Below are 26946 nucleotides of genomic sequence, written 5' to 3'. Positions count from 1 at the left end.
TACTTGATGAACTTCGTGCCAAGCGATTGTCTTTCGAAGCCTCGATACTTATCGTGCCTGACATAACTCTAATAAGCGGCCACGGCGACTCATGCTAGCTATCGGCCCGCCCTCACCCTCCTGAGCTTCCATCACCCGACATTTCTATAGCATCGGATTGGCTGGATGATCAATACGTTCGAGCACATGGAGGGAAAAGTCAGGCTACAAGAAGCGAGGCATCGTCTTTTGGACGGGGAGCTCATCGTACGCTGGTCTTCTGCTTCTACTGCATAAGATCACTGTATGTAGATCTCTCCACCCTATGAAACGTACTTGATGAGAGCCTGCTTTCACTCCCTGACGTAGCAGCTTAGATTGATCCCAATTCTCTGCAAAATGACGATGTGACAGTCGTTGGCCCTTCTTCATTGAACCGCGTCCCGAGCTCTCTCAGGCATACCTTCCGATATGACAGTCAAGTATACGGGGCTAACCGGTTTGCTGCTGGGTTCGCCCTGAACATTGGGAGCTCAGTTGTTTCAGACAGATGAAACCCCAAGGAAGGTCTAACTCCACTTTGCTGTCGGGAGTTATGTGCCGAACTATTACTTCGCTCTCTTGGTCTGTGCAGCCTGGAAGCAATTTGTGTACCTCATCCTTGCGCTACTCAGTCTGTGCTGCAAGCAGAGACCCTTGGCTGGTCCCGATCAAACCATATATTAAATGCTTGAAGCCCAGATCAGCCAGGATATGCTGGCGAACCGCAATGCAGCCAGGCTGATGATGTAGTTCGACCGCATCATCGAAAGCCTGTCTTGCTATGCGGCATCTTGTTTCGACCCTGATGAAGAAGGACGCATCACTGCAAGCTCTCAGCATGTTACAATGCCAGCACGAGCTATGTTGACTTTAAGATCGCTGGAAGGGTATTGGATCTGCTTGTCGATTCTCCCATGCAGAGCAACCGAACGCCTCTCTTCCAAACCTTCTCTCTTGGCCACCACTTTCATGATCACGCACACTTTCCCACCATACTAGAAGTGCAGCTCCCCACAACTGACTTTCTGGAGGATTTCGCTTTACGGTCAGAGGTATCTCCCTGGTCGAGGGCTTTACTATCGCGTACGCCTCCCTTCGCCATACTACTCAATGGAGCGGCGACAAAACAATCAAGACCGACAGTCCAGCGGCTCGTCCAACGGCCAAAGTAATCAGTCACAGCAATGGTCTTCGAACCAGAGAGACTCGACTAATAACAACGGTCAGAATGGTTCTCAGCAGAGTCAATCCGGTCAATCTGGTCAATCCGGTCAATCTGGTCAATCTGGCAACAATGTTGGGACCCAGCAGGGTCAGTCACAGACGAACACCGGTCAACAAGGCCAGCAGACATCGGGAACATCACAGCAGGGACAGCAGGGACAGCAGAATTCCAACAATCAGCAGAACTCGGGCTCGAATGGTCCATCGTCTTCTCTCGGGCAACAGGGCTCAAATAACAACTTTGGAGGAACGCCGACAGTTGGATCGGCCCCTACACAGACACTTGTCCTTTTAGTCCAGACTCAAAGCTCAACTAATGGCAATCAAGGCTCAAATACAGGAGGGCCGTTTGGCGGTGGTATTGCAATAGTTAGCCCTATGCCAACGGGACAGTCGAATGGGCAGCGGGGAGGAAACGATCAGAACAACCAACAAGGTGACCAAGGCTCACGGGGAGGTAACAACGACAATAACTCAAACCGGGGAAATAATGGGTCGAATAACGACTACAATGGAAATGGTAGGGGTAGGCACTCAAGCTGACCGACCACACGCGACAAAGTATCTAATACGATATTTCTTTCTAGGGAACAACGACAACAACCGTAATCAGCGATATGACAACAATAGGGATCAAAACCAACAGGGCGGAGGGGGGATATCAGATGGTACCGTCAAGGGAATCGCTATTGGAGCGAGTGTCGGTATGATGCATCAACGACTTTTTTTTTCATATGCGAGATACTGACATGAGCCACAGGAGGCGTGTTGATTCTCGCCGTTATCATTTACATCCTGTGGAGAAGACGCAAGCGCGCTTCCTCCGCGCGCTCCAAGTCGCCATCCAACAGCACGATTCTCCACCCTCCGGCAGGTAACGACAACATGGCAACTCTACCGATATACCGCAGTGACCGCTTCTCTGTACGATCAGCTGGCCACGACTCCGTAACTAACATGGCGAACCAAGCAGCCAGAGATCCTCCTCATGCTGCCCAAAGGAGCCCGCTGAGCGCACCTGAAGCTTGGAAGTCCTTACATCCCCCGAAAGTCGGGTCACCCGAAGCACTACAAGCATCCACTCAACTCTCGCCTCCTCTATCGCAGCCACCTCAGGCTCACATGGCACCTCAAGAAAGGTCAAGCGCAACCATGCTGGATCTCCCGGTCATGAAAGAATCCAACGCACACAACCCCGGCCTCGGTCTCTTCACTCGCCGCTCAACAGACTTATCCGGAGCCAGTGACAACGAATGGCCCCTCAAAGGCGAAGGAGACTCACCCGAAGAAACCCAAAACCCAGATCGTTGGAGCTGGTCAAACTCCAACGCTCCCCCCACACCACGCATAGTCCCATCCAACGCTCGAGCATCTCTTCAAAGCTACCCGGGAGGCGCAAGTCTCGCAGCGTGGTTACGTAACCAACGAGAAGATCCTGCAGAGTCTGCTGGTGGCCATAAACCTCTCCTGAAGAACCAGGCTACGACGCCTGTTCTGACCTCCGATGCTGCTGTGCCTGCGAGAAAGGCTTCGAAGCCACGTGAGGGGAAGAAAGGAAATCACGGACATGGTCATGCTCTGTCCGGCATGTTCAAACCGAATAATTCGAAACCCCAGCCGTCGAAAATGGAGACTTGGACGCCGCCGAAAGGGGCGAATTCTCTGCGGCCGAGCACGAATATCAATGGCACTGACGTCACTGCCATTGAGATGAAGGAGAAGATTTGAGAAACATTTTCTCGCCACCAACGACAACAAGATGACAACGTACATTTTGTATGATACGTGGGTCCTTAAGTGCTGGACACATCATATTCATCTCCGCGGAGATCGAGGTGGATTTTTGAGAATCCATCTTTGCTTTACGACACGATACCCTTTGAAAGCGTTATGAGACAGAAAGGAGCAAAATAACAAAACATTCTTTGAAAAGAAAGGGGGCGAGCACAGAACATCTAGAAAGACAAACAACTCGACTTCTGTATCTGATACGACCGCTATCCATGCAGCATCTTATAGTGTACGCAATATACCAACCGCTATGCAAGAGCTTGTCTTCCCTGCCGTCCATTGAGAATTTGATGCAAAAACAATGATGTGTCGTTAAGATTTCGGCTCTCTATGAACTTCAGGTATTGGAAAGCACGTCCGTTTGTGGGCGCGGAGATGGCAGAATCATATGTTTGTGCGACTGCAGGTACTCCGGTGTGGGTATTGGTGTTTCCCTTGATATCTCGTGTGGCGCTACGAAGGCAACCACGAATGAATCTTGCCCTGAGTGCTCGGATCCAAATTTCCAGTATAGAGCGCCGGTATGCCCCTCCATCAATCCTCTCGACAAGACTACCAAGTCCGGTCGGTCCAATACACGTCGCAGCTCGTCCAGGTCCGCACACCAGCCATAGGGCGACCTCTAATCAGGCTTGAAGACCCCAGGTATGGTCAGGTTGCTTACTCCTCGCGTCACTCCAGGAATATAAATATCAATCCTCTGCCAGTCGTCGGGGCCGCCACTATGCAGGGTTGAATTTCTCAGTTCCGTCAAGATATCCCTGGCTCTAATACCATGGGCTCGCTTCAAGATCAAGTTGAAAGTGGCATTCGTCTTGTGCGTTCTCCGCGAGACGTTGAACAGGATCTTGCGGTAGGACTTCCGAGTTGAGGTGTAGTACAGGGTCACATGGACGCAGTTTGTCGGAGGCTGGGTGAGATACATATCAAACCAGGACTGACAGGTTTCCAGAGATGTTCGGAATTGGTCTGGTCGCAGACGAATCACGCTGTGTATCGATGGGAAGATTGGGTTGAAGCATACCGCGAGCTTTGTTCCGGTGGCATTTTCGGTTGTGGCCAGAGAAGTACTTCCCTCGATTGCACTCGGATTCGGATGGATGGGATGCGGTAGTGATATAGGACCTTGCCATGGAGCAAAATTGCTGTAAACGTATCTCGACAGATGACCAGTTTCAGGCACGAAGCCAAGGAAGGCGAATCTCAGCAGTCGAGGTGAGGCTCGGAAGACACGCCGCCAGCGCTTACAGACTCTCTCAGCGCGCAAAAGGTCGGGTATGAGCAATTGTAGAAGGATGGCCTCCAGCAGCTCGACACAAGCAAAGACTTCTGTTGATGCGGAATTGGATTTGGCGCAGGAGTCCGACTTGGGATCCTCGATTGACATAGCTGGGTCGTAGGGGAGAGGCAGGCGTCTTGTGTCTGCCAGACTGCAGGGAGTCCGGTAATGCTGCCATCTTGACTGCTTGTGTGATGAGGTCACTGCATGCCGCAGGAAGGCGCACTCGAGTAAACAAGGATGAACCTTTGATTCGACGATTTCTGTGAAGAAGACAAACCAGTCGTTCTTACCTGGAGTGGCCCGCGCTGGGATGGGATGGTATAGCACCGCGCTATGGAGCCGGCCATTCAGGCGAGCAGGCCAAGTCAACAAACCCACAGACCCTGCTTCCACACCTTCCACACCAACGTAGACGTTTTTGCATGTACAAGTCAGTCATTCCCGAGCTCTGAGCAACATGTTCAAGAAGAAGCCAACCATCAAGCCGCTGGCTCCAGTACGAAGCTCGGATCGACGCAAGCTCGCAGACCAGATCATCAGCGAATATGGCCTTGAAAAAGTTACCGGCCCAGAAAACAGCGAACAGACTCCAGAACAGAAGGCTGAAGCTGCCGCGACGCGAACCAGCTTACGAAACTCCTTGCTACCCGACAATGCTCAATCAGCGCGATTCACTACGACTTACGGTCCTGAATTGAAACAGGCTTCGGGAACAGTCTACTTAGGCTCACAAGACGGAGAAGAGCCCAGGATATTGTGGTTCGACATTGACAAGCGTATACTGCCGTCGGTCTACACGCTATGGCGGAATCCCGACATTGTCCCATTGCTGCACACACCGGACATCGTCATAAAGAAGATGCAAGGAGGCGCAGACCTGATGACTCCCGGACTTGCTGCTGGCCCTCCATTTCCATCGCGGGCGAAGAAAGGAGCTATTGTTGCAATAGCCGGGATAGATCGACCCTCAGTGCCAATCGCTGTAGGTATTTGCGAGATCGATGTTGGTGCACTCGAGCAGGTGCGAGGAGCAAAAGGACACGCGGTCGAAAACATGCACTGGCAAGGAGACGAGCTTTGGAACTACAGCACAGCTACCAAGCCTGGACAGCAGCCGCCGCAAGAGATTGAGGGATGGTCAAAAGTGCTAGAAGAGCGAGGACTGATAGACAAAGTGCAAAATCTTGCACTTGAAGAGCAGGAAGATGGAGGTGGGGTTTCGCTAGGGAAAAATGGTGGTGGAGGAGCTGTTACGGGCGAGGTGCAAGCTGAAGCCAACAAACCAACTGAGAATATGAATGCGCTGGTAGAGACTGTTGAGGCCAAAGAGCTCACTCCGAAGGAGATCGACGATGCATTCCGAAATGCATTCCTGTATGGTGTACACCACTTCAAGACCACCAACCCCGACGCCAAGAACCACGGACTAGTATTTCCTCTACAGCAGTCATCAGTGATGGCAACTTTGGTCCAGCCATTTCTACCCGCATACTCGCCCGAACAAGCGCAGCAATTACAGATCAAGAAGACCTCGTGGAAAAACATCAAAAAGTTCGTCAAGAGTCTCGACAAGGAGAAGATCATCAAAACCAAAGATCGAGACGGAAATGAAGTTGTCGTACAAGACATTGATTTCGACGATGCTGCCATCATCAACTTCAAGCCTTACCGCCTGCCAAAGAAAGAAACAGCAGGCGGCACCTCTACAGGACGAGGCGACCTCGCCACCGAGAAGATTGACACTGGTGACGAATCAGTCGGCCAAAAGCTCCAAGTCATAACATCCTACCGACCAACCTCCAAACTCCAGCCCGTCTTCGACGCAGCAAAAGGCATCAAGACCCTTTACGCCCCACTCGAAGTCCGCGAACTCATAACAGCCTACATCGAAAGCGAAAACCTCATCTCAGAAACCAACAAACGCCTGATAAAACTCAACCCTATCCTCGCCAACTCCGTCTTCGACGGCTCCGGGCCCCTCGATAAAGAAGTCCTAGCCAAAGGCTCCGTGCCTCGAGACGCCCTAATCGACCGCATCCTCCATAGCATGTCAACATCCTATTCCATAATCCGCAACAACGCCGACCCATCCACCATAAAACCTAAATCCGGCACGCCTCCAAAGATCCACATTACCCTCGAAACCAGAAGTGGGAATAAAACGGTGACAAAAGTGTCTGGGTTGGAAAACTATTATGTTCAGCCGAAAGTTTTGGCGGATGAGTTGAAGAAAGTTTGTGCGGGAAGTACGTCTGTGGAGGCTCTTGCGGGCGCGGCGAAGAAGAATGAGAGGGAGGTTATGGAGGTTATGATCCAGGGGCCGCAGAAGGATGCGGTTGTTAAGGCTTTGGAGAAGAGAGGGGTTGATAGGAGGTGGGTTGAGGTGGTGGATAAGACGAAGGGGAAGAAGAAGTGATGATGCTGATGATCACAGTGTTTTGGGAGCATGATATTAGCCCTTTCGAGCCGGTGGTAGTTCACACCACTGGAAGTAAGCGATATCAAGAACCTGAAGCCCTTCTTCACAGTTCATGAATTCCTACTCTTCCTCATCAAGACTAACCTCAGCTCCAAGTTCCTTCGCAGTCCTAGCCCCAGCCGTAGCAAGCTCATCAGCAGCATTATTCCCCTCATCCTTCGCATGACCTTTGACCCACTCGAACCGAACACCACCCGGACCATGATCCCAATAAGATCTCTTGTCTCTCGTCGTAGGATCATCATGATCATCTTCCAGCCGATACGCATTCAAACGAAGCCGCTCGCCCAGCATATCAAGAATCTTCTGAATGAGGTCCTTATTTTCTACAGGCTTCCGCGAAGAATTGACCCAGCCGTTTCGTTGCCAGTTGGGGAACCATTCTGTCACGCAATCAATGGCGTACTTGCTGTCACTCACAATCACGATCCTCCGGTCTTTCGGGGCGACTTCGAGCGCTCGGACTATGGCGGTGAGTTCTGCGCGTTGATTGGTTTGTTTTGTTCCTTGGAGGGGTTCGCTGATGTTGCGTTGATCGGCAGGACCGAAGTAGACGCCTACGCCTCCCCAGGCATTTTTAGAGCCGTTGGCGAGGGAGCTACCGTCGGTGTAGATTCGTATTGCCGAGTCTTTGACGGGGCGTACGGCTTGGTATTTTACGCGTTCTCGTTCTTCTCGGGTTTTGTAGCGCGCTCCGTTTGTGGTCGGGTCGAGCACGATGTCTCTGTCGAAAGCGTCTTCTGCGTCTTCTGGGAGAGGTGCTTCTCCAGGTTCATATTCGCCTTGTTCGCCTGGAGGTGAACTGCCTTCTTGCTTGATTCCATTGCTCTTCTTGGATTTGCTGGTCTTCAGCTTCTTCTGGTCAGGCTCACTAGGCTCAACACTGTCCATTGGCACGTCGGCGTTCGCGAATCGCTGTTGGCCCTCTGCAACGTACTGCTCCGCCTCTGTCCTCGTCTTGAAACCCTTATGCTTGGGGCCTTTCCAGCCCGTGATTTGCTCCAGCACGTCTTGCCAATTGGTGTACACTCCAGGGTTCCGACCTGCCTGCACACCATACCACTTCGTCACCTTCTGCTCTCCCATTGATGTGCCCTCGTTGTTCACAAAAGCTTCGGCTTCGCTGAGAGATATAAAGGATTTGAACATGGCTTTGGGGAATCCTCTCACTTGATCTAGACATTCGGCCCAAGAGTGGTATATGCCAGGCTCTTTTCCCACACGTACAGCATAGAACTTCAATTGGGCTTTCGTATCTCGTTTCCTCTTGGTTCCAGCTGTTTGCGCGGGTTGTGTTGCGGTTGTTGGTGTGGGGTTGACCGCGGTGAAGCCGTTGCCATTGCCATTGCTGCCCTCGACGTGCGCCATCTTGGACGTCGCCAGCAGCAATGTCGATTTCGGTAGGTCGTGAGATATTCTAGGCGTATGATCGCCCGTGCCTACGCAATGAGTGCTTTTACTATGCCGAGTCGCGCATCGGTGCGCACGTATGTGCCGCGCGATGAAGAGCTTCCAATGTCTAGGGAAGCTGCGGACAAGGCGAGGCACCCCCACCGCGTGAAGTGTGGTCGGCAGAAATGTACAGCGGAAAAGGACGGCGCTTGGGAGAGACTGTGGTGGAGCGATGGAAGAGGCGCGGAAGGAAAGGCAGCTAGCATTCATCACGCAGGTGGAGGGAGGAGGTGAGAGGGTACAGCCAACAGCCTACAGCCTACCAGGTCGCGGGTCGCAGGTAGGGATGGTAGAGCCCCACGCAAGAAGCTGGCATGATTTACATTCCCAGCCGGCCGCAAAGCCCTCCTCCCCTTCCTCCTCCCGGCTCATGCACTGTGAAAGACGTGGGAGTAGTGCAGCTGCGCGCGAGGGTGTATCTACCACCTGTCTGCCGCGCTGCTGCTTGGCGTGAGCTGAGCTGAGCTGTGAGCTTGGGCAAGACGACGTCGCTGCACACCGCAGCGCCTCACCATTCCTCATCGTTGCAAGGCAGTCCATCGTCTGCAGCCTCCCAACAACCCACATCCTCCTTCACCAGGTCTACCGCGGACCGCATCTCCAGTCAAAGACCATGTCCCGATAGCGCACCATGTTCGAAGTAGGTGATATCGACACCCTTCACACGCACCCTCCCTTCATCAAATCTCCGCTCCCAGCCCCTTACTCAACCATGGGAATATCCTTGAAGAGGCCGCGCCTACCATTCGTCACATCGAGGCCTTTCTCTGATAGACTGCATAGACTCGCCATGCATCAGACCGCTACCGCTTGCGCCTCCATCGAGCTCGGTCGGTAATTCTCACGCCTCAAGAACTGGTCGAGATTCGAGCTGCGCAGAGGACGTTTGAGGGCGCGTATATTCGTACGAGTCTCAGTCAGTTCAGTTTTGCGCTTGTGGTCTTGAAGATCTTTACGAGTGAGTTTTATAGTATTGGTGAGTTCTTTAATGCCTCGATGGCAGATATGAGTCTAACGCCGCGGCAGGAGCGCTATTTGCTGTGTATGGTGCCGGGGTCCTGGGTGTTAGTGCTTTCAGGCGTATGCAAGGCAATCGTCAGTTCTTCAGCGAGGTCGGTGAGGATGGCTTAAGCAGAAGACGCTTCAGAACAAGTGGTAATGTGGTGGTCGTGCTGACCAGCCTGAGTGTGGCAGCATATGTCACTCTGCTTGTATTGACACTGAAGCTAGGAGGAGATTCTCCGCAATGAATACTCAACTCATTATTTACGCCTGTTGCTTCAAGCAGAAGCTGCTATCGTCTGCCCTGATTCCTCAGAGCTCAGTCACAAGTGCTATGCAATGGACACCCGTCGCGCATCGAAGCCATCCCGCTCGGTTCCTCTTGTCATGGAAAGCTGAATTTGAGCGCCTACAACCATGGGCCACTCGTAGCCTTGAGTAAAGGACCATTTTCGGCACTACCTCCATTGCAAGAGACCGTCTCGTAGCATGTCCTTGTCTGAGGTCAGAGTCCGTCCTGCTCGTGTGCCATCTGGCCTAAAGACATCACCCCCAATCCGAATGTCGATGAGGTCGAAACAAGCCCTGTGATCTTGCCGGTTGGTGCCAGTGGTGCGGTTGCCTTTGACAAAACTCTTGTGCAGGTCACGTGTTCTTGCCTCTCGTTCTCTGTAAGATGACTTGCAGCCTGCGAAATGGCGCCTCCATAGCGTAGCTAGCGAGATATGACCCTGTTCCGAGTCGTACTTGAAATGATGAAGACTTAGGTTTTAATGGACGGATCCGTGTGTGAACAACATGTTCGCAGCTGGTTAGGGCACCTGAAAGGTTTGAAGCCTTTCTTGTGCTTTGGAAACTAGTGTCAGCTCGTCTCTTCTTTCATAGCATCATTGCTTACTATGAGCGCTGCTGCGAAAGTGTTGCAGTGTAGCGATTCGTCGTATGGCCCTGTTCCCATGCTTGACAGTTGAGCCTGCTTGGAGATAGCGTTTCTGTTCGAAGCACTGCTATTGCCAGAACATGGTCGCCCCTACCGATCGATTCCCCACTGCTGTGATGAAGGTTCCGTTGACACACGCGTCCAGTGATGGCTCCCACGCACCGCAGCCTGTTCACTTGCTGCAAGCTGTTGGACTTTCCTTGGTCACCACTTCTGGCATTTCCAAACACCAGTAGGATATGTCGGACACGAGGGTATGGGACAGAGCTCTAGCAAAGGCCTCTTGATTGTAAAAGTCTTCTATGAGGTGGATCGTTGTCTCCGCAGGCTTGCTTGTGGAACTTCGGTCGCCGTTGAAGGGGGTAATGGACATGGCTTGGACGGAGTATTCTAGGCTTGGCAAAAAAACACAAAGGCAAATACTGTAGGCATCACTCGCGTCTTCTTATCCTTCCTTTCACGATGACGAGACTCCTGCTTGGCGGAGTTGGCGGAGACTTGTTCGTGGGCGTTGAGAGAGGTGCAACGGTGGTCCTGGGCGGAAGCTGTGCACCGAGATATCCTTGGCAGCGGTATGTGGCAGCTGAGCAGGCGCGTGTCTCGCTCACATCGTCCATCTCGTGCAAATTCCATTTGTTGTTGATGGGTCAGATTGGCAGTGGCGCTCAGCCTCAGGCGAAAAGGACAGCACCAGTAAGTTTCGCGGCGGACTGGCGCTCAGCGGCCCAGGAAGGGGGCCCGTATAAGACAGATACCGAAGGCTGCCACCTGCCAGGCCAGGCCAGGTCAGGGCTCGGGCTGTATGTAAGAAAAGCCAAAGCGATATATATTCTACCGCTCGGCGCGGAACCTCACCAACGCTGCACTTTGAACCACAGCGCACTGCCAGCTTTTGATCCAGTTTTCGCAGGCTCTGCAGAAGACATCCCGATTTTCTGCCCATTTTCCGAAAATCACCAGCACCAGCACCAGCTCCAGCCGACCAAGCACGTGTGCGTCATCCTGCGACGGCGCTGCGCCCGGCCAAAATCTATTCTTGCCGGCTGCACGACGTTGATTCACGTTCCTGAGCTGACATCCCGGAATGCCGCACTTCACGGCAGCAGATAAAGATGACAGCTTCCTCCATAACGCGCACAACGCTGGCGCATGCAGTTGCGTAGCAGAAGACACCTCTGACCTGGGCCGATATCGCAGGCGCCAGTCGCAGCAGTCCAAACTCGCCCAAGCTACCATGATCTCCAACGGGAACCACACCAGCCAGACTCTTGATCAGCGCCGATGGAGCAACGAAGTAGCGCCGGCCGACGACAAACAAGTGGACCAGTTGCGAAATCATCTTGACAAGACCCTCAAGCCCACCACTATTGCCTCAAATGCCATCTCTACAGTCCATTTCGATGTCTCACACGAACACCTCCAACTCCCTCACAAGCAGCCGCCATACCAGCATAGAAGCGCCTCACTTGCTGCAGCCATGAGCGCCTCCCTCCCAGACCCGCACAGCGCCACTATGGCTCTGAACGATACCCCTGCGACGACAGCGCCCAGCAGCCCGCGCTTGGCCGGCAACACATCTGCCCCGAGCAGTCATGGCAGCGACAGTCCTGGTAACACCGGTCGCATGATATTGCCTCCGCAGCGACAGAACTCGGGCACATCAACACCACGAATACGGCCTACTACGCTGGACATTCCTGGGTTGACAAAGAGTAAAGTGTCTCCAGACGGTCGAATCGCGCAAAGGGATGTCGGCTCCAAATTGGTCATCGTCATGGTTGGCCTGCCTGCGCGCGGTAAAAGCTACATCACAAAGAAGCTTGCAAGATACCTCAACTGGCTACAGCATGACACGAAAATCTTCAATGTCGGAGAAAGGCGACGGGTGGTTGCCGGAGGACCTAATGCGTTGGAGAAGACCAGAAGTCAGCAGATACGCGACGAGAGGCACGATTCGATGCGAGAGAGCATGGCTGCGATCACCACTCCAAGCATCATCGATCAGCAGGAACCGTTGGCGAGAAACCCTACCAACACCGCAGACGAACACAAGCATTCCGGTGCACAGATCATCCTTAATGGCGAGACAAAGCTGGAGGCACCAGCAACACCTGCCAAGGAGAAGCAGGACTCGATTGCGAACGTGAATGGCAACACAAACCATGATAGAGAAGAGCCACAGCGCAGGCAGAGCCTGGCCACCCTCGTGATGGCGCGCGATGCGCCGGAGATCAAAGAAGACAAGATAGAGAAAGAGAAAGAAGAAGCAAACATCGAGCAGAACTCGGCCTTCTTCGACCCACAGAACAAGAAAGCCTCTATGATCCGCGAGCAAGTCGCCAAGCAAACACTGGACGACCTCCTAGATTATATCTTGGACCAGAACGGCAGCGTGGGCATTTTGGATGCCACAAATAGCACGCTGCAGCGTCGAAAGATGATCATGGATCACATCCGAGAGAGAGCCGGACCTCAGCTGAACGTGCTCTTCCTCGAGTCGAGCTGTGTAGACCAAGATCTTTTGGAGGCAAACATGCGCCTCAAGCTCAACGGTCCGGACTACAAAGAAATGGACCCAGTGATTGCCCTCGAGGATTTCAGAAAGCGCGTGCAAGAGTACGAGAAGGCCTACGTCCCATTGGGCGAATATGAGGAGAAGCACAATATGCCATACATTCAAATGGTCGATGTCGGACGCAAGGTCATCAGTCACCAGATCAAGGGCTTTCTCATGGCACAAGCAAACTACTATCTCCTCAACTTCAACCTTGCACCCCGACAAATCTGGATCACACGACATGGTCTCAGCATGGACAACGTGTCTGGCAAGATCGGCGGTGACAGCGACCTGGCTCCTGAAGGACATCTATATGCCAAGTCTCTAGCGCGCTTTATGGATGAGAAGCGTAGAGAGTGGGATTTGAAGCAAATGGAGAACATCAAGAAGACGCACTTTCCGCCTCAGCCTGGTGATGTTACTCCACCTAACCCGTACTACCAGCCGCAGTCGCCCACTGTCAACGACAACGATTCGATCATCACTGAAGCATCTGCCCTGGGCTACGAATTGAAGCCTTTCTGCGTATGGACATCAATGTTGAAGCGCAGCATTCAGACTGCGCAGTACTTCAACGAGGAGGACTACGATACCAAGCAGATGCGCATGCTGGACGAGCTCAACGCAGGTGTCATGGAAGGGTTGACGTACAACTGCATCTCTACCCAGTTTCCCGACGAGTATCGCAGCCGCAGAGCCGACAAGCTGCATTACAGATACCCTGGCCCGGGCGGAGAAGGCTATCTCGATATCATCAATCGTCTTCGACCTGTCATTGTTGAACTCGAGAGGATGACGGACCACGTCCTGCTCGTTGGGCACCGCAGTGTTGCGCGAGTGCTTCTGGCCTATTTCAGAGGTCTGAAGCGCGAGGAGGTCGCCGATCTGGACGTCCCACTTGGCATGCTCTACTGCCTAGAGCCAAAGCCATACGGTGTCGACTTCAAGGCGTACAAATGGGATAAGAACCAAGAGTGGTTCTTCGAATGCCCAGACTTCGAACTAAAGCGCGCGGAAGACGACATGCAGTAGAATTCATGTCAACTAACGCTGAGCCCTTCCGAATTTGAGCTCTCGAAGCTACCGAAGAAGTATCGTGTACGAATGACATTCACGGAACCTCAGGACGAATGAATGATCTTACGCATTGGATGGAGAGAGGCGGCATCATCATTGCATTACTTGCCTTGTACACTTAGAGAGATGGTTTGATCTTAGCGAGGAGTTTAGAAAGGACAACAGAACTCTTGGATCCAATAGATCAGAGTCACGGCTGTATTCAAATGTAGAACTCTTTCATCAATCAGTGTGAACAATATGTCGCCTCTCTTACGGAGTTCGGGTAAAGCTCGCCACGTGATGCTCAATCCTAGCTTCAAATGGTCAGGTCATCATTGACTTGGACTTGCATTGCGACCACTTCTTTTCAACCCGCATCAACACTTTCGTCGCAACCAAGATGGGAGGCCCAAATCTCGAAGTCTTCAAAGTGCGCAGTTCCTTCACCCTCACAAAACCCTACCCTACTAATCCAGCTTCCAGTTCGGCATGTACATAATGTTCCCAATCGGCTTCATGTACTACTTCGGCATCAACCTCGACTCACGGTTTTCAGTCCCCGATTTCTGGCCCAAAAGAGGACAAACGCATGAGATACCTTTTGAAAGAGATGAGATTCGGGAGGAGATTGAAAGACTAAAGCAGAGGAGATTGGCGGCTAGGGCCAGGAGGTTGGCGATGGAGGAAAAGGAAGGAGGGCGTGCCATGAATCAAGAACATGAAAGGGAGGTTGAGGTGCAGCCGAAGGAGTATTTGAAGAATACGCATGTTGTGAGTCCGCCGAGTGAGGAGGATGCGAAGAGGACCGGGTGGTTTGGGTGGGGAAAGTGAAGAGATGGTTTTGCTCCGTGAACGGATATGATGATATGGGGCATGGGTATTGCTTGGTGTGCGAGCGCAGAACGGCGCGCGAGAGGCCAGTCAGCGCTTCTCGAGCAGAGCGTCCGCGCAAGTCTGAGCTTACGATTCTCACTTCGCCAAAACTCCTCCGGACAAGTACCTATGAGATCCTGCGAGGAATGGCAGACGCATTGTGCCTTCGCGCACACCCTAAGACACGCCCCATGCGACGGACCACAAGACTACGCCTGCAGACAAGCAAGATTGCACGAGCTACCAGCGCCCAAGCTGATCTACCAACCACGAGACATTCTCCCCAACAGCTCCACGACCTCAGCCTTACAAAAACCCTCACCACTCCACTTCCGAACCTGAGAAGGTATCGAAGATCGGCCTCGAGAAGTGCATGTAGCGAAACCGAAAGAATCGAAATCATCCATACTCTCGAACACCCGCACGCTCTTCTTCTTCTTCTTCACCTCACCATGCCTCTCCATACACTCAAAACCCCCCTCACCCTTTCCTGTAATCTCAAACAAAACCCAATGACACCTCACCGGAGGCCTCACACAAAATTCCGCCCATCCATAACACGGCCTCATCAAACAAATCGATCTTAAAGCCGTGAAAACTTCCCCGCCTACACACCCAATATCCTGCTCGATATCGATCAGAAGTTTTTCACCCCGTGCGTACCACATCGACAAAACCTCTCTCCTCAGCTTTCGACATGTCTGAGCGAGTGTGGGTTGCTTTGTCAAAGCTTGTCGCAATGGGATACATTCTCCTCCTTCCACTCCTTCTCCAAGCTTTAGACTTGCGAGGATGATTGAATCATAGATTACGTTGCGGATTTCGGCCGGGAGATTGAGAAGATGTGGTGGTGGTGGTGGTGGTGGTGGTGGTGGTTGTGGCGCCACCATGATCGGGTACAGTGGGCGGATGGATGGATGGGACGCGTATGCGTGGTGCTTGGTAACTTACGGAGTGTTCCGGGCGAGTGCTCGTTGACGTACGTGCATTATGCTGTTTGTCGTGTAGCGCGAAAATATCGCTCATCAATGTTGCTGTCTTATGGCGAAGGTCTTGTGATACATGGCAGCAAACTTGTGGCAAGAGCGATCGATCATTCGTGGTTGCCAATTCTGTCTGTGCTCAATGCTGTGAACTCAAACAGGACTGATTCTTCAATTTCTGTTGCACTGCACGTATATAGCCTGGCTTCTGACAGAATCGCAGTTCCGAAAGTCCTCTACTGCTCGAAAACAAGAAGCGCTATGCTATTTATTCATCGTCATCATGTCCGTATGCTGTGATCTCCATCCATGCTATGCCCAAACGCCCACCCTCTATGCAATGGGGGAAAAAGATTCGGGGTATCAGGTTTTTTCCTTTCCTTCTTTTCTTCGACTACAAAGCAAACATCGCACCAGCCATAGCCACACCTCCAATTGCAGCCAAATTCCAACTCGGAGCCACTGTCGGCGCAGCAGCAGCACCCAACGTTATCGTACCGCTTGTGCCACTACCAATTCTGGCACCACCCGAATGCACGGCAACACTAGTGACTGCGTTCTGGACAGGGGTAGCATCAGGAACACCCGTAGATTTCGTGATTTCCAGGATATTGTTCGAGGTGGAATTGAAGTTGGTTTGTGCGAGGGAGATTTCGTTGGCTGCCAGATCGTAGACAACGTATGCTGATCTCAAGAACGTGTCTCCAAGAACTGGTGTGCTACTTCCTGCTGGTCCAATTCCCAGAATGCAGATTTCTTGCCCTCTGTCGACGCCTGCGACGATGACGAGTTCGTTTAAAGCGACTTTGATAGTGGGCGAGGAAAAGGTGAAATCGATCGTTTCGTCCGAATCTCCTGCGCTGCAGTCGATGAATGCGATACCTTCCTGCGAGTCGTAGGATGCGCCGGTAGCTTTGTATATCGAGTGCGTGATGTTGTTTGGTAGGTACATCAATGAGCTTCCGGAATCGAGCAAAGCTGGAATGGCCTGGTTGCTGGCGATAGATCCTTGCTTGCCATTGTGGCCGACTGCGGTCAGAGCGATGATGAACTCTGCATACACGCCCTGCTCTTTGACGATTGGGACTGTTTCCAGGGATCCGGTATACTTAGCCGAGTTCACACCACCGAACAAGATCGACCCAGTCGAAGCATCGAGATCGTTGAGCCACAAACTGTAAGCATTAGTGTTGATGTAGCCGTTGTTTAACAACGACTGTGGCACGTTGGGGTACGTTTTGCCGTTATTGTACTGCACTGCAACTTCGTTGATGGGATAACCAAGGCCCAGAATTCCCTCCGCCGAACTCGATTCATATCCAATTCCGAATTGCTGGTTTTCGATAGTGGCGCTGCCGAATGATACAGTGTCGGAAGCATAGTCTCCTGAGCATCCAGAACCGTCAACGTAGGAGATGTTGAAATCGCTGTTGATGAACTGGTATGTTGACGAGTCGTTGGCGCTGTAGGTTCCAGATACTGAGCACTGATTGCTGGGATGCGAGCACAATGAGCTGTCGGCGACATTCACCCATAAATCACTGCTTCCAGTGTCAAGATGTAATCGCAATTTTTGCTGGGGAGTTCCAATAGTCGCATTCATAAAGTACAGCGTCTCCTCATTATCCAGAATGACCGAGAGCGTTCCATCACGCTTTCTCATTCGATTCCTGTCATGTTGTACTGGATTTCTGATATGCCTTCGTTGTATTGTATGCTCGACGACGCGCGGAGGGTATCCATCGTCTCGCTTAACCAAGTTGATCGCGTTTGCTCCTCCAAATATGCCAGCGGCGATGGCGTAAGTCGTAAAAGACTTCATCGTAAATGCAAACGAAAGGAAAAGCGAAAAAGCCACAGGTGGATGGAACAGGTTGTCCAGAAGAGTCAAGGATTCAAGAGCCTTTCAGGCAGGGGAAGGACTTGCGATGGCCATACGCAATCCCCGAGTATGACGCGGCCGTGATACCCACAGAGAAGGCGTAGGCGTCACGCTCACGGTGGCGGTGTTGTCAAGGATGCGGCGGCCGAGCCCGGGCAGCAGCGGCGGCAGCGACGCTCTGACAGAGACGTTATCCAAGAATGCACTCCGTCGAGCCCGGGGTCGAAGCGGATCCGTAGGTGTTGTTGTGAAGGAGAAATGTGTCTGTCCTGGAGCAATATCATCGATCGGAATACTGCTCTGACGAGGTCCGAGAGTACGCGTTGCAGATGCGGTCGCTTACGTAGTTTTGGCTTCTTCCCGCACCTGCCAATCGGCAATTAAGCTTCGCAAGACCGATTGGGATGCGCAGATCCGAAAGTCAAGTACCGCGTGGCTGTGCAGCATAGCAAGGAAGAAGAGATTTGGAAGGAATGACAAGACATCTGGCCTGCTTTTTGATTCACCGCTGTTCAAACATCCTTTGATTGCTCGTGTTCGTTTGCGCAGCAGCATTGAATCTCGTTGCAGTGCTCTTTCGGGAAGAAATTGTGAGCTGCGCTGCATCCCGCAGGCACAGTCAGTATGCATGTCAGCCCGTTGGACGACTGACACAGCGTCCTCAAAGGAGTCGGAAGGATGTACGGCTCTCCAGCTTATTTCTGGCCTGGGCAAGCCAGCAAGGCTTGTTGCAATTCCTGTGCCGTGCTGTGTTGCTGTCTCCGCCCTCGCCCTGTCTGCCTAAGCTTCACCTCTCGGCATCACAGCAGCATCCATACGCTGGTCTTGGTCCGGCTTCATGAATCGCGACGCGTTTCACAACTGTATGTCCATTGAAATCCGAGATGGGACTGCTCTTGCACTGTTTCAGCTGTGCGAATGCCGATCGGCTTGATTTTGCGCGTCCCTTGCGGCGAGGTAAAAGATACTTGGTACTTGCTGCGAACTCCTCACGTTACTGGAAGTCCCCGTGTCGCCGTAGGATCGCATTCTCCGAAGGTGCGTTGCACAGGCACGTGAAAGCTGGCTTTCCAACACGAGCATCAAGCAGCCAAGACTTGAGCCTCTGTGGAGAGCCCTTGGCTCCCCGCCTGGGCGATGTTTCGGTAGTGAATCGATGTATGTAGTACCAAGAAGATGACTGTGGACACGTTGCGATCAACACGGGTGTCTGCATTCCGAGTTGCCACTATACAGAGACCTATCAATAATCGATTTGTTTTCGTCGACGGACCAACTAGGTCGGCAAGGCCCTCTTTAATGGGTGCGCTTCAGTATTAAATACCCACTCGTCCAGATTGATCGTCGATGGCTCGGAAAAGAGCAGATAAAAGTATTTGAGCGTCTCCGCCAACCAGAAACTCTCCATGCTATCCATCTTGACAGAAGCTCCTGCTGCTGCGAGCTGTTCTGGTGGCCACGTTACGTCTGCCAATGCTGCATTGGCGATGGCTGTCTCTGTAGCATTGATAATACTCGTGAACATATCCCATCCTCGATGGAAATATGTCTCGTCTCCTGTAGCTCGATAAAGGATGAAGACGCTTTCAATTGCCTCGGGTCTCAAGATGTATCTTGTGTCGTGAATGTCGCTGAATCCTTTGGGTAATCGCTTATCTTTCATGATCTGATCAAAGTCTTGTACCTCCTCGGGTGAGTGGCGGAGAACTTCATCCTTCCACTTTTGTTCGTTCCATTGACATTCGCCTGTGCGAGATGGACACGGTATCATTTCGAATGTCTCTGGCATGACACCCATGGGAAACGCTCGATACGTCCATATGCATCCGTCAGTGAGCTTCCTGCCAATCTTGACGTGAGCTTCTTCGCTCATAAGCCTGCCGCCAAGAGCAAACATGCCACCAGCAAAGCAGACCAGATGCTGGCCCTGTGGCTCTAGTCTAGGCAGAGCACCCATTTCAGCTCTCACGTTTCCAGAGAGAAGGATGTCCGCATCTTCCGGCGTCATCGGCTTCCAGAGGTTGTACTTGATGGCGGTCTGCATACTTCTCAAGTACATCTTCTGATATATCGGTTCCGTACCTCCAAGCAATGCGTGCATCTTTGGCAAGTATTCGTACAAGGAGTCAGACATCGCAGAAAGCGTGAAGTATGTATCCTGAGTGAAGTCGGCCTCTTCTCCATTCACTACGACCGGCCACATGCCTGGCAGATGCGTATCCTCTTGCTGTTGCGCAAACAATTTCATCACTCGATCGACAGCATCATACCATCGCATGTCGCCAGTGACCATGGACAATCTTGTAAACTCCATAGTAAGAGATCCAATCTCAGCGACCAGGACTACCGGATCCGCTGTCTGTGGGATTTTGAGTGCCTCTTGCGGTTTCCATCGAGTGATTGGCATGTGGTTGGGAGTATCGAACGCTTTCAGAAGCATTTCTCCAAACTCTTTTGCCTTCTCCAGAAGTCGTTTGTCACCACTCAAATCGTAGGCAGAGAGAAGGCCTCCAAGATGGCGAATAGTGGTTTCAAAAACGTTGACGGTGTCTTGAGTCGCCTTCCCAAGGTCGATCGTCATGGTAGCTTTGACTGCTTCTTCGAAATCGTCTCTGAGCCCCATGATCCAAAGCGTGTCGAGACTGTCAACAAGAGTCGCCGCCCACCCACCAAAGCCATTACTCATTTGGCCACTGATTGGCTTCACTTCGTCCGCCATCCAGGCGAATTGTTTGTATGCATTCCAACATCGCTCGAAGGCTGCTTTCACAACAGCTTGCCTCTCCTTGCGAGTCTGGGCGTGTTCTGGGGTCTCCTTCGGAAAGTCGAACTGCACCTGAGGCAGCTTGTGGGGCTTCGCACTGGGTAGCGCGGTGAGGCTCTTTGGTGCATAGTGGACTGGCACCTGACTCCAGTCGAAGCGGCCATTGGATTGCGTCTTAGCACTTGGAAAGAAAGCCGCATAATGTATTCTTGCTTGCGACGCTATGCCATCGTGGAATCGTGTCACGGTAATAATTGCTAAAATAGCAATGACAGCATATAGAGCGTAGCGCTGAAGGCTGATCATGGTCGAAATCCTGCTATATCATGTCGTCGTTATCACAAAGTCGGACGTGTTGGGGGAAGTCCTGGATCCAATTGGGAACAGCTAGTCATACAGCATCGAATGGAAAACTACTTCAGAAGGAGGAAGAAAACATTATAACAGTGATGGCGGCAAAGCAAGGTGAGTGCACTTTTCAAGCAGGTGGAATGCAGTGACCCAGGTTATCTCGCGAAGCACGGACCCACTCCAATTTGACTTCGCGTCGCGGGAAACGCGTCTCCCAGTGGGCACATCTGCCTCTGCCATTCAGAACATCTTCACCACCTCCTCCACCTCTCCCCATCAACAACAATGGCCCGCGCAGAATCCTCCAAAGACGCCTCAACGAACGGCACAAAAGGCCACAACACCCATGGCACCTCCACCACCTACGAACTCCCCTGGGTAGAAAAATACCGCCCAGTTTTCCTCGACGACATCGTCGGCAACACCGAAACAATCGAGCGCCTGAAAATCATAGCAAAAGACGGAAACATGCCGCACGTCATCATAAGTGGAATGCCAGGAATCGGAAAAACAACCTCAGTCCTCTGTCTCGCACGGCAGCTCTTAGGCGACGCATATAAAGAAGCCGTGCTCGAACTCAACGCATCAGACGAGCGAGGAATCGACGTAGTACGAAATCGAATCAAAGGCTTTGCGCAAAAGAAAGTCACATTACCTGCTGGCCGCCAGAAAATTGTGATTCTCGACGAAGCGGATTCCATGACTTCAGGCGCCCAACAAGCCTTGCGACGAACGATGGAGATTTATTCCGGAACCACGAGATTCGCGTTCGCGTGTAACTTGAGTAACAAAATCATCGAACCTCTGCAGTCGCGTTGCGCGATCCTGAGATATTCGCGCTTGACGGATGCGCAAGTGGTCAAGAGGTTGTATCAGATTTGTGAGGCGGAAAAGGTGGAGTATAGTGATGATGGGATTGCGGCGCTGGTGTTTAGTGCGGAGGGGGATATGAGGCAGGCAATCAATAATTTGCAGAGTACGCATGCGGGATTTGGGTTTGTGAATGGGGATAATGTTTTTCGGGTTGTGGATAGTCCGCATCCGATTAAGGTGCAGGCCATGATTAAGAGTTGTCAGGAGGGGAAGATTGATGAGGCGTTGGATGATTTGAAGGAGTTGTGGTGGGTCTTTATACACGATCCGAGCTGCTGTGGGTGTTGTGCTGACTTTCTTGCGCCAGGAATTTGGGATACTCTTCTCACGATATTATCAGTACCATGTTCAAGGTGACAAAGACGATTCCCTCATTGTCGGAGCATACGAAGCTAGAATTCATTCGGGAGATTGGGTTTACACACATGCGCATCTTGGAAGGCGTGCAGACGTATCTGCAGCTCGCTGGCTGCGTCGCTAAGCTCTGCAAGCTGAACATGAAACCGCAGCTCTTCGAAGTGCCGAGAGACTAGCATGTGAATGGGACAGAAATCAACGAGCATTGTCATAATTAGCGCGGCGTTTTGGGAGTCAGCAATATGGTATGATGAGCTATGCAAGTGCACAGAACAGATCCTGTATATTCAAACCCAAGCTGTATGGTATGCTACCAGTACTCTCCAAGGTTTCAACCCGCCACCCAACCTACATGCTTGCTTGCTTACTCCACATCCTCGTAGCTCATGATATGCATCAAGCAAACTCGAGCGCACATGCCTTCAGTCTGGATTGGCGCCTTGAAACGCCGTGCATAGAGACAACCAACCACCCCCGGACGCTATGCAAATCATTGCTCAAAGCCTCCCAAAACGAAGTGAAGATCCTAGCTTTGCTTTAGATTTCGGCGTGTCCTACAGTCCCATCATCTGCATCATGCTGTTATTAGCGTACGCCATGGGCTTGATGTCTGGATGCGGCACGGCATCGAACTGGTTGTATTGCAGCTTATAGTCGCTCTCGATATTGATGTAAGCACCCTTGTTCTCTGTTGAGTCGCAGTATTTCGGCGCAGAGAACACTGTGATGCATCGTCCATCGTGCTCGACTTCGTAGCCATCCATGCGCACTTCGTGACTTCGGATGACAGCTTCGAGGCCGTTCTTTTCGCAGAAGCGCTTGGTGACATCTGGGCCGAATTGAAGACCAACGCCACGTTTTGATGGACCACGTCCAGGTGCTGGCTGTGGATCGGTCCAGAGCATTTCCATCATGAGTCCGGACTGGCCTGGCTGCCTCTGGCCGTGTCTGTTGAGCTTACGAATATCGTCGAGGCTGATGCCGTCGTCGGAGAAGAGGCCGCCATGGAGCACGAGGTATTTATTGCCAATCAGAGTTGCCAGTGGAAGAGCGGAGAATGATTCTGAGAAGAGTTTGAATACGCGTTCGTTATACTTGGCTTTGCATTCGCCCTCAAACCCATACATGCGGTTCATATCGTCGGTTTCGTGGTTTCCGCGGTTCAGGAAGAATGAGTTCGGGTGGAGCCACTTGTAAGCGTATAGAAGCAACGCAATCTCCGTCGACCAAGAACCACGATCAACAAAGTCTCCGTTGAAGAGGTAGTGATGCTTGTCGGTAGGGAACCCATTGAGCCTGAAAATCTCTAGAAGGTCGAAGTACTGGCCGTGTGTGTCTCCGCAAACCGTGAGTTTGGTACCCGCTTCCACCATAGTCTCCACCATCGTTGGCTCATTGTATACGATGTCCTTCACAGCAAGAATGATCTGGTAAACATATTTCTTGTGTATCTTTTTCCCGTTTTTGAAGCGATCAATCATGTCGTCTATGAATTCCTGCGTCATTTCGTCCTTTAATCGCACGCCATCGTACTCTTCTTCCACGATCATGTTGTCCAAGTCCAAGCCCTGCGCCGCCGACGGCGCATCTGCAATCTCGATTGCCTTGAGGAAAGCATCACGCTTCACCATCTTCTGACACGCCTCATATTGTGCTTTTGCAACCTTGTCCGTTGGATTTTTCCGTACCACCACTTTCCAATCATGGATAGCATCGCTATGCTTCAGAATTGCGGTATTGGCGACAGCTCTTCGGTAATATGCCTTTACAAAGTCTGGGTTGATCTCAAGCGCTTTTGTCGCATCTGCGATGGCGTAACCATATGCTTCGAGCTTGATGTTGGCTTGTGCTCGGTTGGTGTAGAATGAAGGCTCTTTGTCATTGGCCTCTATCGCTTTCGTGTAGTATTCGATGGCGGTCGGCCAGTCTTTTGCCTTGAAGGCCTCATTGCCCTTATTCTTCAAAGCAACAGCGTCCTGTATCGTCTCGTCTGCCGCCATGTTGGGCGAACGAAATGTGTGGTCTGTCCCGGACTATGAGGCGTGTGCAGCTCCGGAAAAGTAGCTGTAAATTTGCTCTCCGCCGAGTAACGCTGATCTGGCTATTCCTACAGAGAAAAGTGAGTCCGAGAAAATGTCGAGAAGGTTGTGGAAGAAGGTCGAGAGGGTCGATTCGATTTCTCGAGTGAGCGAATCACAGCCACAGTTCGAGGCGGAGAGAGGTCCGCGCTGGAGACAGGGATCTGAAAGGGCACGCGACGACACATGCATCTTTCGGCAACAAAGCACCTGCGCCTTTACCAAACCCATCTCCAATCCTGAACACTGCCCGAAGACCACATCTACTTCAAAATATCACCACTCGGACTCCATCACTATGGCTTCAGTACCCAGACAGCTCCGCGCCTGCTTGGTCTGCTCGTTCACGCAACAGGCCTCCAAATTCCAAAAGAGCGGCTGTCCCAACTGCGAAGGATTCCTCGAAATGCGCAATAACACCGACGCAGTAGCTGACTGTACGAGTGAGGTATTTGAAGGCCTGGTCACAGTTAACGACACCAACACCAGCTGGGTCGCGAAGTGGCTACGGATTCAAGGCTACGTCGCTGGCATCTACGCAGTGAAAGTGAACGGCTTGGTGAGTGACATGATGCCCAATCAAGAACGATCTGGACTGACGTATGCCAGCTGGCGGAGGAGTACACCGCTGCAGCAGAGAATGCTGGGATCAGATACATTCCGTGAGTGTATGCGCTTGGAAGTCTTTGCTATATATATACTGACAGCTACTAGGCGAGATGGAAGCGCTAGTCACGACGAGTAATCGTTGGATTGAGTCTACTGAGATTTTTGATGAAGCGTTCGAGCGGGAGTGGGTAGCGTTGGGCACTGGCATAGAGAGAAATTCTGGTCGCAGCCTGGAATCAAGAAAGAAATGGCGCATGGCTTGCTTTGTATTCATGCTATGGCCTCCCAAAACCTGCTAAGGCATTAGTGCTTTCAGTCATCGGCCAAAGTAGCCGGTAGAAGCCATAAACACCGCTCGGCAGCAGGATATAATATACAATTGTCCACTGTATGCCAAGGTCCTTCGCTGTCGGATTATGCAGCTCTCGACCTTTCATGCTTGCAAGACCATCATCGCGCTTCCCTTGTGCCACGTCAGGAGTCATCTCATACAGCTTATCGTCTTCGTGCTGCCCAAGTCTGCCATACACACGTGGCAAGCTCATGACGTTGCAAAAGCTGTGAGCAAGGACAACCGCGAAGAGGTTTCCAGTTCGCAAATACACAAAAGCTGTAAAGAAGCCAAACAAGCTCGTGTAAGTGAATTGGAACAAGCTTTGCAGGATGCCTCGGATCCAGACGCTCAAAGGCGGTAGAAGTCGGCCGGCAGGAGTGTGGGTCCGAAGAAGCTCGACTAGATGATGGATGTGAGCTGCTCCAAATATGAGTGGCGAGGTGAAGACAATACGGCCCGCAGGAACTTTGGCGAGGAGGTAGAGCGACACGACCAAAGATCGAAAGACCCACTCCTCAGCCAAAGGAGCGATGACGTTGTTGCGTAGTCCTGGCAACGAGTCGAAGAACCTTTCCTTGACAGCTCTCGGCCGCCACTCGCGCCAACCTCTGTCGACGATGACGGTTTCGTAGAGCGGTGCAACGAAGAGAACGGCGACAAGAGCAAGGACTCTAAGACAGTCAACAAGGTTGACGGGCCAGACGGCGAGTAAGCGGAAGACATCTCGTGCCGTCGCATGGCCATAGACGACGAGAACGTAGACGGCGACAAGGGTGGAAGCAAGGCAACTGAGAGCGACGGCTCGAATTCTTGCTTTGATTACCGTTGGAGCATCGCGTGACTGAAGACTGCTGGTCCTCAAGGTCGGCGACAGGTAGAAGGGCGCTATGAAAATCAAGGTGAATAGCAGTCCAAACAGGACGGCCGTCGTCTCTGAGATCAAGGGTGATCCTTCTGTAGAACGTTGGTGTAAGCGCTGCTGCTGCCAATGTGGTGTATGGTCGAGGCCAAGATGACGAGTTGGCGACAGCAGCTCACCTTTCTTTCCGAAATAGTAGTCTCTCAGGCGTCCGAAGAGCTGGCTACTTCCCTGCCAGACCTTATCCATTCTCCCGGGCGGCGCCATCGTTTCGAGCTTCAATCTTGATCCAATTTCTATTTTCTGCGCGTGACGGCGTGCAGGAGATCAGGCTCCGTCGACGATTATGCTACTGTTGCGCTCGCAATGTAGGAAGAGATCAACGGCTTCATCTCTCTGCAGGCCAGAACTGGGCAGTGTGGAATGGTGTTGCTGGTATGCACAACTGTCGGCGACGAGAGTGTGGTAGCGGGAGATGCAAATGGCTTGAGTTTGTGGTCGTCAGGGATGCTTGGTATTGCGGATAATTTAGGCTTCAGTGCGTGCAGTAGCGGCTCGCTCCAGACGCGTTCGTGGGTGGTGAAATTCTTGTCGAAAAGGGAGATGGCTGATAGGTGTTGACAGCCGGCTGCACTGTCAAACAATGCATGCAGGCGCGCGAGTTGTCGATGCCGTTTGCTGTTCCATGGTCGATGTGTCAGGGACCGAAGGCTACGTCGACGACATGGTATTGTTCTTTGCTGTCCGCCAGACGTCATTTCATTTCCCGCGTGCAGACACTGCACCCGGACTCGACCAGCTGTCAACTGCTGCTGAACACTGAAATGATGAGTGAGAGTGTTTCAAGGCAAAGGAGAAACGGCGTCGACCGCTCTGTCCCTCTCGGCGATGCCGTGTGCACCAAGCATTACGCCATTATCGACACGTCCAACTGTCGAAATCTGCTTGGCCCAGAATCATTGTCGAGCGCTTCGTGCGAGCTGTGCCATTGGCTGGCGGCGAATGGAGGCGCGCCGCTAGCGTGTCATTTCCGCGTCCTGCAAAGACGCAGGTGTCTGCCCATGCCTATCGATTAACGATGGCGATAGTGACCACTGACCTGCTAGGAGTACGCACTACTACGCTCGGGCGGCCGTTCAGCAGGCTCAGTACCAGCAATGCATCTCCTCAGCGACC

At 52.1% G+C, this 26946-nt stretch overlaps 16 protein-coding genes across 16 annotated transcripts; 8 read left to right on the top strand and 8 right to left on the bottom strand.

Moving 5' to 3' along the window:
• The first annotated feature begins 811 nt into the window (after positions 1–811).
• MYCFIDRAFT_88450 (uncharacterized protein) lies at positions 812–3293 on the top strand. The gene is made up of 4 exons (XM_007925091.1): positions 812–1333; positions 1639–1702; positions 1833–1949; positions 2006–3293. Exons 1-4 carry the CDS (start codon positions 1250–1252, stop codon positions 2971–2973), a joined length of 1233 nt encoding a protein of 410 aa, XP_007923282.1. The 5' UTR covers positions 812–1249; the 3' UTR covers positions 2974–3293.
• On the bottom strand, positions 3285–4742 carry MYCFIDRAFT_171666 (uncharacterized protein; the record flags this gene model as incomplete). Its single annotated transcript, XM_007925090.1, has 4 exons — positions 3285–3470; positions 3506–3658; positions 3713–4704; positions 4733–4742. 4 exons carry the CDS (start codon positions 4740–4742, stop codon positions 3285–3287), a joined length of 1341 nt encoding a protein of 446 aa, XP_007923281.1.
• Positions 4743–4775: 33 nt separating this feature from the next.
• Positions 4776–6869, top strand: MYCFIDRAFT_202262 (uncharacterized protein; the record flags this gene model as incomplete). Its single annotated transcript, XM_007925089.1, has 1 exon — positions 4776–6869. The coding sequence occupies one exon, from the start codon at positions 4776–4778 to the stop codon at positions 6732–6734; it is 1959 nt and encodes a 652-aa protein (XP_007923280.1). The 3' UTR covers positions 6735–6869.
• Positions 6870–6905: 36 nt separating this feature from the next.
• On the bottom strand, positions 6906–8075 carry MYCFIDRAFT_118885 (uncharacterized protein; the record flags this gene model as incomplete). Its single annotated transcript, XM_007925088.1, has 3 exons — positions 6906–7014; positions 7063–7610; positions 7680–8075. Coding segments are annotated over 3 exons (1053 nt in total), but the record flags the coding sequence as incomplete, so codon positions are not given.
• A 963-nt stretch (positions 8076–9038) lies between these two features.
• Positions 9039–9466, top strand: MYCFIDRAFT_112751 (uncharacterized protein; the record flags this gene model as incomplete). The annotated part of the gene is made up of 2 exons (XM_007925087.1): positions 9039–9225; positions 9276–9466. Coding segments are annotated over 2 exons (378 nt in total), but the record flags the coding sequence as incomplete, so codon positions are not given.
• A 647-nt stretch (positions 9467–10113) lies between these two features.
• Positions 10114–11644, bottom strand: MYCFIDRAFT_171661 (uncharacterized protein; the record flags this gene model as incomplete). The annotated part of the gene is made up of 10 exons (XM_007925086.1): positions 10114–10258; positions 10301–10342; positions 10368–10586; positions 10627–10774; positions 10800–10907; positions 10960–11028; positions 11058–11262; positions 11290–11333; positions 11365–11555; positions 11601–11644. 10 exons carry the CDS (start codon positions 11642–11644, stop codon positions 10114–10116), a joined length of 1215 nt encoding a protein of 404 aa, XP_007923277.1.
• A 60-nt stretch (positions 11645–11704) lies between these two features.
• MYCFIDRAFT_41044 (uncharacterized protein) lies at positions 11705–13780 on the top strand (the record flags this gene model as incomplete). The annotated part of the gene is made up of 3 exons (XM_007924266.1): positions 11705–12058; positions 12383–13207; positions 13265–13780. The coding sequence occupies 3 exons, from the start codon at positions 11705–11707 to the stop codon at positions 13778–13780; spliced, it is 1695 nt and encodes a 564-aa protein (XP_007922457.1).
• Positions 13781–14207: 427 nt separating this feature from the next.
• On the top strand, positions 14208–14638 carry MYCFIDRAFT_82493 (uncharacterized protein; the record flags this gene model as incomplete). The annotated part of the gene is made up of 2 exons (XM_007924656.1): positions 14208–14237; positions 14291–14638. 2 exons carry the CDS (start codon positions 14208–14210, stop codon positions 14636–14638), a joined length of 378 nt encoding a protein of 125 aa, XP_007922847.1.
• Positions 14639–15079: 441 nt separating this feature from the next.
• MYCFIDRAFT_171659 (uncharacterized protein) lies at positions 15080–15570 on the bottom strand (the record flags this gene model as incomplete). The annotated part of the gene is made up of 4 exons (XM_007925085.1): positions 15080–15088; positions 15127–15177; positions 15205–15244; positions 15296–15570. The coding sequence occupies 4 exons, from the start codon at positions 15568–15570 to the stop codon at positions 15080–15082; spliced, it is 375 nt and encodes a 124-aa protein (XP_007923276.1).
• Positions 15571–15593: 23 nt separating this feature from the next.
• MYCFIDRAFT_171658 (uncharacterized protein) lies at positions 15594–15875 on the top strand (the record flags this gene model as incomplete). The annotated part of the gene is made up of 4 exons (XM_007925084.1): positions 15594–15612; positions 15649–15663; positions 15689–15843; positions 15864–15875. The coding sequence occupies 4 exons, from the start codon at positions 15594–15596 to the stop codon at positions 15873–15875; spliced, it is 201 nt and encodes a 66-aa protein (XP_007923275.1).
• Positions 15876–16057: 182 nt separating this feature from the next.
• SAP (SAP peptidase) lies at positions 16058–17485 on the bottom strand (the record flags this gene model as incomplete). The annotated part of the gene is made up of 1 exon (XM_007925977.1): positions 16058–17485. One exon carries the CDS (start codon positions 17483–17485, stop codon positions 16058–16060), a length of 1428 nt encoding a protein of 475 aa, XP_007924168.1.
• Positions 17486–18821: 1336 nt separating this feature from the next.
• On the bottom strand, positions 18822–20615 carry MYCFIDRAFT_40680 (glycoside hydrolase family 47 protein; the record flags this gene model as incomplete). Its single annotated transcript, XM_007924246.1, has 1 exon — positions 18822–20615. The coding sequence occupies one exon, from the start codon at positions 20613–20615 to the stop codon at positions 18822–18824; it is 1794 nt and encodes a 597-aa protein (XP_007922437.1).
• A 330-nt stretch (positions 20616–20945) lies between these two features.
• Positions 20946–22066, top strand: MYCFIDRAFT_41166 (uncharacterized protein; the record flags this gene model as incomplete). Its single annotated transcript, XM_007924272.1, has 2 exons — positions 20946–21781; positions 21841–22066. 2 exons carry the CDS (start codon positions 20946–20948, stop codon positions 22064–22066), a joined length of 1062 nt encoding a protein of 353 aa, XP_007922463.1.
• Positions 22067–22155: 89 nt separating this feature from the next.
• Positions 22156–23991, bottom strand: MYCFIDRAFT_150826 (uncharacterized protein). Its single transcript, XM_007925083.1, has one exon. It carries the CDS (start codon positions 23888–23890, stop codon positions 22445–22447), a length of 1446 nt encoding a protein of 481 aa, XP_007923274.1. The 5' UTR covers positions 23891–23991; the 3' UTR covers positions 22156–22444.
• Positions 23992–24266: 275 nt separating this feature from the next.
• Positions 24267–24713, top strand: MYCFIDRAFT_90435 (uncharacterized protein; the record flags this gene model as incomplete). The annotated part of the gene is made up of 3 exons (XM_007925082.1): positions 24267–24527; positions 24578–24630; positions 24683–24713. 3 exons carry the CDS (start codon positions 24267–24269, stop codon positions 24711–24713), a joined length of 345 nt encoding a protein of 114 aa, XP_007923273.1.
• A 101-nt stretch (positions 24714–24814) lies between these two features.
• Positions 24815–26438, bottom strand: MYCFIDRAFT_88452 (uncharacterized protein). Its single transcript, XM_007925081.1, has 2 exons — positions 25950–26438; positions 24815–25865 (listed from the first exon to the last, which is right to left on the bottom strand). Exons 1-2 carry the CDS (start codon positions 26035–26037, stop codon positions 24853–24855), a joined length of 1101 nt encoding a protein of 366 aa, XP_007923272.1. The 5' UTR covers positions 26038–26438; the 3' UTR covers positions 24815–24852.
• Positions 26439–26946: the final 508 nt, after the last annotated feature.

The sequence above is a fragment of the Pseudocercospora fijiensis genome (genome assembly GCF_000340215.1).
Source record: "Pseudocercospora fijiensis CIRAD86 unplaced genomic scaffold MYCFIscaffold_2, whole genome shotgun sequence".
Taxonomy (NCBI): domain Eukaryota; kingdom Fungi; phylum Ascomycota; class Dothideomycetes; order Mycosphaerellales; family Mycosphaerellaceae; genus Pseudocercospora; species Pseudocercospora fijiensis.
Note: the sequence above shows the minus strand (reverse complement) of the source record. Positions and strands in the feature narration are given on the sequence as shown.